Source organism: Canis aureus, chromosome 17, assembly GCF_053574225.1.
Source record: "Canis aureus isolate CA01 chromosome 17, VMU_Caureus_v.1.0, whole genome shotgun sequence".
Classification (NCBI taxonomy): Eukaryota; Metazoa; Chordata; class Mammalia; order Carnivora; family Canidae; genus Canis; species Canis aureus.
The window spans coordinates 55339030-55346808 of NC_135627.1; the positions used below are offsets into that span (position 1 = coordinate 55339030).

General features: G+C 51.1%; 2 protein-coding genes across 11 annotated transcripts in view; one reads left to right on the plus strand and one right to left on the minus strand.

The window, feature by feature from the left end:
• Window positions 1-7523, minus strand: part of LOC144288027 (uncharacterized) — a 60604-nt gene extending 53081 nt beyond the window's left edge. For 2 of the 5 annotated variants that reach the window (XM_077855608.1, XM_077855607.1), the window contains exon 1: window positions 776-1174. In XM_077855608.1, the coding sequence (XP_077711734.1) occupies window positions 776-1012 (237 nt within the window). In that variant the 5' untranslated portion in view covers window positions 1013-1174. Of the gene's footprint in view, window positions 1-775; window positions 1175-6392; window positions 6611-7443 lie in introns of those variants that run through there. The other 3 variants (XR_013355983.1, XR_013355984.1, XM_077855606.1) reach the window with 3 other exon arrangements.
• LOC144288028 (uncharacterized) lies at window positions 853-5176 on the plus strand. Of its 6 annotated transcripts, none has more exons than XM_077855613.1 (6): window positions 853-1027; window positions 2031-2100; window positions 3025-3178; window positions 3368-3460; window positions 3583-3699; window positions 4544-5176. In XM_077855613.1, exons 3-6 carry the CDS (start codon window positions 3116-3118, stop codon window positions 4613-4615), a joined length of 345 nt encoding a protein of 114 aa, XP_077711739.1. In that variant the 5' UTR covers window positions 853-1027; window positions 2031-2100; window positions 3025-3115; the 3' UTR covers window positions 4616-5176. The 6 variants fall into 6 exon arrangements, with proteins under 6 accessions (XP_077711739.1, XP_077711738.1, XP_077711736.1 ...); XM_077855612.1 differs by having other exon boundaries at window positions 854-1027; window positions 3065-3178; XM_077855610.1 differs by having other exon boundaries at window positions 855-1027; window positions 3268-3460.
• Window positions 7524-7779: the final 256 nt, after the last annotated feature.

Sequence of the window (7779 nt, forward strand, 5' to 3'; positions counted from 1 at the left end):
GGGAAACGATTTGCTTTCTGCTCTCCGATCCCTGTTGCTCCTTTGCACAGTGTGTTCTCACAGGGCTGTTTTTATTCCAGTGTTGAAATAAAGGTTTCCAAGGTTAGTAAGCAGGGCACTTAGCCTAACCAAGCCCTAAACAAAACAGGTCTGCTGGGATCTGAAAAGGAAGCCCTAGCAACCGGGAATTTAGGACCAGAGGGACCCAAGAGATCACCTAGCGATGGCAAGAGTCTAGTCCCGCCCCTCTTTTACAAGCAACAGAACAAATACTGAGAGAATTTCCAAAAATTGTCCAAGGACACAGCTAGTTAATGGCAGAGCTGGGATTAGACCCAAGTGCCCAGGCTCCCAGGCCTTTGATCCTTGCACTACACACAAGGTTTTCTCTTAGACTGACTTTTACCTATAAACCTGGAGTACAGTACCCTTGGCTAGCCTTCCTACCACATGGGATTTGAATAACGCTGCAGGGGCACAGCTAGTAGCCCGTGCTTGGGGTGGCCCCAAACAGGAGCACAAGTGAGGGCCCTTCCTAGCACTGTGTGGCAGTCTAACCTTTTATTTCCATAACATTTAAACTAGTGTCTCTACACAACATTCACCATGGCATAACAGTTGCAAAGGCTGGAGACCAGAAGTTTCTCCAGATTCTTTTTGCAAGACCTCGGGCTGCCATCTTTCTGTAACTGACTATCACTGGAATGGCAGGGCAAGGGAAAATATCATTAACAAATACAAAAAAAAAAAAAAAAAAACATTTTAAAATGGTCACCCGCTCCCATTTACGTCTCACTTGAAGTCCTAATCTTCTATTTACGACATTAGAATCCTCTCCAGTGGCAACTAATTGTGGTGTCACAAACAAAGGATTATAACTACTTGAGGAATAAGCAGTGGAGAGGAAAGGTCCTGTCTCTATGTCAGTGTTTCTGGCAAATCTGTTCTTCGAGACACAAAATACAGCATCCATCTGATTCTCACATGCGATAGTAGCAATAAGGCCTAACATCTCTTGAGTCTCTGGGTGAGTACTTTTTCACATATGTGACCCCAATTAATGTTTGTAACAGTCTCTCAAAACAGAAATGATTCATGATTCACCACAATGGAAAAGCAGAGTTAGAAAGGTTAAATAAATTGCCCAGTGTTGTTACAGATGGTGAGTGGCAGCGCCAACATTTCCTACAAGAGGGCGGGAGGATTAAATGTGATCTTCAAAATATGAAATACGACACGGACAAATTCCATAGCCTTATAGGTTCTTAAAGAAATCACAAATGTCAGATTAAAAAGTTATCATCCCTTGGGGCGCCTGGGTGTGCAGTCAGTTAAGCATCCAACTCTTGGGTTTCGGCCCAGGTCATGATCTCAGAGTCCTGAGATCAAGCCCCACATTGGACTCAGGACAGAGTCTGCTTGAGAGTCTCTCGCCCTCCCCCTGTCCCTCCCAATTGTGCACTCTAAAATAAATAAATAAACCTTAAAAAAAAAAAAAAAGTTGTCATCTCTTTTACAAAGCTCCCAGGACCTGGAGAAGTTAAAGGAGTCTTTCCCAAATTCCCGGAGCCAGTAAATAGCAGAATGGACTCCTCGTTCCTTATTCATACTCTAGCACACTGACCTGTAAGGTCACCTCAGTTATTACCAAGCATCCAATATGGGCCAGGGACAGTTCTGGGCATATCCCTTATCTCATGGAATCCTTGCAATAAACTCATAGGGCAACAATTACCATGCCCATCTTACAAACAAAGAAACTCAGGCCAAGAGAAATGGGAAGTTAGAATCCACCGGAGCCTAAATGGCAAGCCAAGTCTCCCTACTGCTGGCTTGTTCCCTTTGTCTAGATCAAATTATGTCCCCCCCCCAAAAAAAAAACCAATTGAAAGGGTCTGAATCACCTTTATAATAAAAAAAAAATGTCCACCCATCTATCATTATGTTTCAAATTTCCACTGATTCATTCCTTCAGAATTATATTTTGGAAGAGAACGCTAATGTCCACCACTTTCCTCCATGTTACCTAGGCCCCCCTTGCATTACCAGTAGGATGTGAGAAGTGGACCCACCATCCTGGCCTGAGCCCTAAGACCACAGGTGTGTATCCCTTGCACATTTTTCCTTTCTTGCTGCCTGGATGATGGCATGGAGGCAACCAAACTTGGACCACGTAGATGAGGGTAACACTCTCAGGGACGGTGGACGACTGAAATGAAAGAAATGTAAATCCTTGAATGACTGTATGGAGCAGACCTGTGCCAACCTGGGACATTTACCTCCGACCATTATCTGAGAAAGAAATGAAATTCTATCCTCTTCGAGCCACTCAAATTACTGAGCAATGATAAATAGCCATCATTTCAAGCCACTGAGTTATACTGTGACGCTGCAATATCTGCTGATGGGAGCAGCATAGGGAGCCTCCCTCAGGAGGCCATTCCATGGTTCTGGCAGCAGGAAGTCACGGGCCAGTTTAAGCAGGAAATAATCTTTCAAGAGAAGAGTGAGTAGTGGAGAGGCAGCCTCAGGAAAATAGGCAGGAAAAAGGGAAGTTGGGCAACTGAACCCATGGCCCCAAATTACACCCTAGGAACAACCTGGAGACACACTCCCATGGCCACAGCTGGACACCGATTGGACACCAGAGCTGGCACTGGGAAGTGGGCATCACTGCTGCTCTGGAATCCATGCTTGCTGTTGCCAGAACAAATTCCCCCACCATCCTCGCCTCCTTGCCTCTCTCTTTCCAGAGTCTGAGTCTAAAACCAGAGAATCTGATTGGCCACACCTAGATGAAGTACCCAAGCCCGGCCTTCCTGGGAAGGGGTAGATATCTGGCTCTTCCAGCAACTCTAGTCTCACTATGGCTCCTATAAGAGAGAGGTTCGGATGCTGGGCAGGCAAAAAAAAAAAAAAATAATAATAATAATAATAATAATAATAATAATTAATAAAAGCTGCAAAGTGTCCTCCCAGAAGAAAAATGCTTCTAGAACAATATGGTTCTATGGAAACTCTTAGGTTTGAAAAGTACTCTCCGAAGGTTCTTGCTTCCTCCCAGCTTGTTACATCCGACCCCCTGGTTTGTCTTCATCGGGACTCTCAGTTACAAATGACAGAAACATCATTAAAACTACTTTATGCGTTTGAAAAAGGAGGAGAGTTACTGGCTCAAGTAAGCAAATAGGAGGGACCTATTGGGGTGCAAGGCCTGAATGGGGTCACGGGTGCTCACTAGTTCTCTGTTCTGCTTTCCCTTGGAAGGCCCTCCGTTGCCACCACAGGGAGATACCTCCTGCCTCCTGAGGCACGGACCCTCTCCTCTCCGGGTACCCAGAGTACAACGAGAATCTCTCCCTGGCAGTTTATGGTGTTTGCTGACCCAGCCACAGCAGGCAGGTGGCACGATGGTCACATTCCCACAGCTGCAGGCAGCTCCACCCAAGCCACGGGGACGGTGAGTACAGGACGGCAATTTCACAAGGAAAACCAGGCTACTGCTGCCAGAGGGAGGAGGAAAAGCAGCAAGAGATGCCTGTCAAAGGGTCACACTGACGCCCTCGCCTCCGACACCCCTAGGTTACAGAAGGGGTTGAAAACCATCGCCACACAACCCAAGCCGAACAAAGAAGCCCCCCTAAAGCAGAGCTCCGTCTCCCATTTTCTGCGAGGCTCAGCTTTGCATCTCCAAGACAGGTCTGAATGCTTCTTTAGGACAATAAACATCATTTGATGTAGGTAAACTGGGCTCCTCGACCTTGGCACTATTGACATTTGGGGTTGGATCATTCTTTGTTGTGGGAGATCTGTTCCGGACACCGTGGAGTGTTGAGCAGCGGTGACGTGGTCTCCACTCCCGGCTATGAAATGCAAAATGTCTCCAGAAATTGCCAAATGTCCCTTAGGGACAAAAGTGCAACCCCCACCCCACCCCACCCCGGGTAAAACCCACCAGACAAGGAGGCAGGAGAACAGAGCAGCAGTGGTCTGAGTCCTCACCGGGAAGGACACACCCGAGTCACCGGGTGCAGCCGGGCCCCCTCCAGCCCCAGCTGGACTCCCGAGCAGACCTGGGCTACGGGACACTAGAGGCAGAGCCAGAGACCTTCTAGTCCTGCTCCAGAACTGCGGCTCGGGGCCGGGCCTGGCCTCCGCGTGCCCTTCAAGTTCTAGATCATCATCACACCTGTCGCCGCTTGCTGAGCGCCTGCTGCATACACGGCTCCGCTGGATGCCTGCGTGCACCTGCTCGCTCAGTCGCCGCAGGGATGCTCTCACGCAGAGGTTAGGCCCGTTTTACAGAGGAGGACGTGAAGCGCTGGGAAATTAACTGCCCCCAAATCACACTTTTTAGTAAATGTTCAAACTGAGATCGGAATTCGTTCCGCAGTCAGGCTGCAGAGCCCTCGCCTTGGCTGTCGCGCCCCGCAGCCCCTCTGTCGTCCGCTTCCCACGGCTTTCGGCCCGCGGGCTGCCATCGCTTATGATTTATATTCCAGTTTTTCTTCTCTTTGAGGTTTTACTTTGTGTTTCCTCGTAGGATCCCCGTGCTTTCGGTCTCCGCCTTGAGACTGTGATCCCTGCAGACCTCAAACAACGGAGGACCAAATGACGATGACCATCACTCTCCGTGGAGGACCGCGCTTCGCTATGTCGCTTGGGGATTTGGTCACTTTAGAGATCTGCTTCACGATTTCCGTTGGAATCGGGGGGTTCAGGGAGGTCAGGCCACTCACTGGATTTAGGTTTATCATCTCAGAGGCCTCATAGCATGATTGATGAAAGGGCTTACGCTTGGGACTCAGGCGACCGAGGTCTTACTTTGGGCCCCACTGCAGACTTGCTGGGTGACCTTGGGAAAATGATTTAACATCTCCGAGTCTCATTTTCCTGACCATCAAATTGGAGGCCCCAGGCTTACCAACCTATGAGCACTCCCCTAGCCAGCTGAGGAAGGCACTACGGCTGAAATTAATTCCACGAAATTTTGAAACTAGGCCCCAAATAAGTAGCAAGTGCTGCTTTGCAGGGGGGAGGCTGGAGAGAGCTCCGCGTGTGGAATAACAGCTCACCGCTGACCTCAGCCATGCTCCATGAGGACAAAGTAGGGGGTAGGGCTGTGTCATCTGAGTCTTGATATAAAAGTTAATTAAAAATGTATGCCCAGGCTGAAGGAGGACACCTAGTGAATTAGTGATGGCCCTCGGATGTCTACGTTTCAGGGGTGACAGCATCCGTACAGAAGGCCGGAGGTGGCCCTGGAGGGAGGGCCTGCGAGGAGCCGGGTAACCGAGAGCCTGGCTCGGAAGGTCCTCGTCGCCTGGTTTTGGGTGTAGCCATTGGGTGTAGCCCCGGTGCAGAAGGAGACTGCCTTTGAGTATTAGGTTAACATGACTCATTTAGCAGGAGTCGTGGGGCGAACGCTGTGCCTCCCGCAGCACCGGGGCACGCGCAGGCCCACCCCGCCGCCTTCTGCGGCCCAACCTGCTGGCTGCAGCGAACACAGCACCACTGGAGTCGAAAAGAGGGGCCCCGTCGCAGGAGTGGGGACCCTACAGAGATGACAGAGTGGCCTGGCCGCCTGCCAGGAGCCCGTGACCTCTGAGGTCGAGCAGGCCCCTAACCTCTCCCTGGCACACTGAGGCCTAGCCCAGCTGCTGTCAAATGCTGCTTCTGTCCTGAGTCCTCGGAGGGAGTCTCTCTACTGGATCCTCACCGCCTAAGAACTTGAAACCCACCAGAGCTGGAGGGAACCCTCCTGCTTTTCATAGGAAGGGTGGTAGGGGAGCCAAGAAACCCTCCAGGGAGCACTCAGGAAAGGGGCCTCCTCCTGTCGGCGGGCACCAGGCCGTGGGCCCTGGACTGCATGCCCTGCCCGTAAAGGGAAGGCCCGGGGCGGGGGCTCTGGGAAGCCACCCAGGCCCTCCCTGGCTCCTCCTGTCCTGGGCAAACGCACAAGCTCCGGTCTTAGGCGCAGGGAAAGTCATCCCCCAGCAGTGGTGAGGAGGAGACAGCTCAGAGAACGATCCAGTGTGAGGAGAGCAAGATGAGGAATGCCAGGTGGCCCCAGGCTCACGAAACGTGTGCCGGAAGCCGGTCACTGAGGTTGGGAGGTGGCCGCATCGGGCTGGCAGGTGGAGAGGGGACCTAGAGCTCAGAGAGCGTGCATTTGGGGTCATTAGCCACAGGGAGTTAACACTTAGAGGGTGAAAAAAGAAAAAAAAACACTTAGAGGGTGGATGAGTCTGTGGACAGGGGTGATGAGTAGAGGAATAACCAAAACACCTCATTTTAAGGTCCATCCTTTGTTCAAGAGATGCCGGGTTTTCTCTGCCAGGTCACTGTTCAGTGATTAGGAAGTGCAAATGTGATGATTGTCACATACAAACCTGGAAACAACTTTAAAGTCCCAGTTAAGAGGACAGCCAGCGGTCACGCCTCAGCACCTTCCAAGCTTTGACAGATGTGCTGGGGAAGCTTCCCTGACGCCCCCTCCCCAGGCCCGATGGATGCCTCCTCCATCTGCTCGACACGCACCTCCTCGATTTCAGGCCTTCCTCTGCTCAGTGTACTCAGTCCCCCCGAGTGCTGGAACAGTCATTGGCGCCTGGAAGGGAGTCATGAATGAATGAATGAATGAATGAATGAATGAATGAATTTAATCACCAATCTTTCTACTAAACACTAGACCCCTTCTTAAGGGCCATTTCTATAGCCAAAGCCCCTATTCCGGTTCCTGACACACAATGTTTCTCAATGAGGCAAAATTGTCCAATACCGACCACGGGCAGTTTGCTCTCGGGCTGCCCTGGGCACCGGGTGCTCCCACCCAAGTCTCCCCACACCACCTGAAGTTTCGATGAGTTTCTGAGCTGTTTTCTAGACAAGCAGTATAGCCACTTACTTCACCTCTAAAAACATGTGTGCACATTATTTCTTTTGGCTCAAGATCAAGCCAGGCAAGAGTCCACCCTCCTCCAACAGCAGAAAAATAAACACAGGACACAGGGCGAAGCTTAAAGGAGGAGAAAATGTCCACCTGTTTTCATTCTAAGAGCTTATTCCACAAGAAACTGCGTGCTGTGGAATCCTACACGAGAACGTCCCGGTCCCCCAGGCTCTGTGGGTGGATGCGCAGCCTCCTCCGTGGACCCCCTCGGTAGCCCGGGTAGCAGGACAGCACCTTCCCCATCCAAGCTGCATAATAGCCATAATTACCACCATCAGGGGGAGTGACAGAAACACTGTCATTAAAAATGTTGTGTAATCTTCCTTTTTTGTTTTTGCCTGTGGCAAATTAAGACCATTCTCCTCTCCTCTTGAAAGGATTCAGCTGTCCTGCTCCTCTTGCTCTGTCCCCACCCCCTTACCCCCCTGCACCCCCCACCGCCACCCTTGGCTTCTCCCTCCTATTCCCACACCCGTTACCCACTGACTCACCTCCACTGTTCTTCTCTGGGACCAGACCAGAAGCTTCCCCTCTCCCTTCTAATTCAGGGCTGCTGGATCCTCTCCTGTAGTTGGGACACTAGAGCCATGACCCGCCACCACTCACCACAGAGGACCCCCCCCAACCCTCCCCTCGTGGAATCTGGTGTGAAGGGAGCATTCCTGCCACGTGCGGGCCTCCTGCAGGAAACCTGTTTGTTGCACAAAATTCGGGCTGTGGTTTGGGGGCCCGTGGCAACGAACTTGAAGTGGGCCCCCTTTAAAGGCTACCCAGCAGGGGTGAAGTCCCATGGCCAAAGGTTGACCTTCTGCGGCAGGTTCATGCCC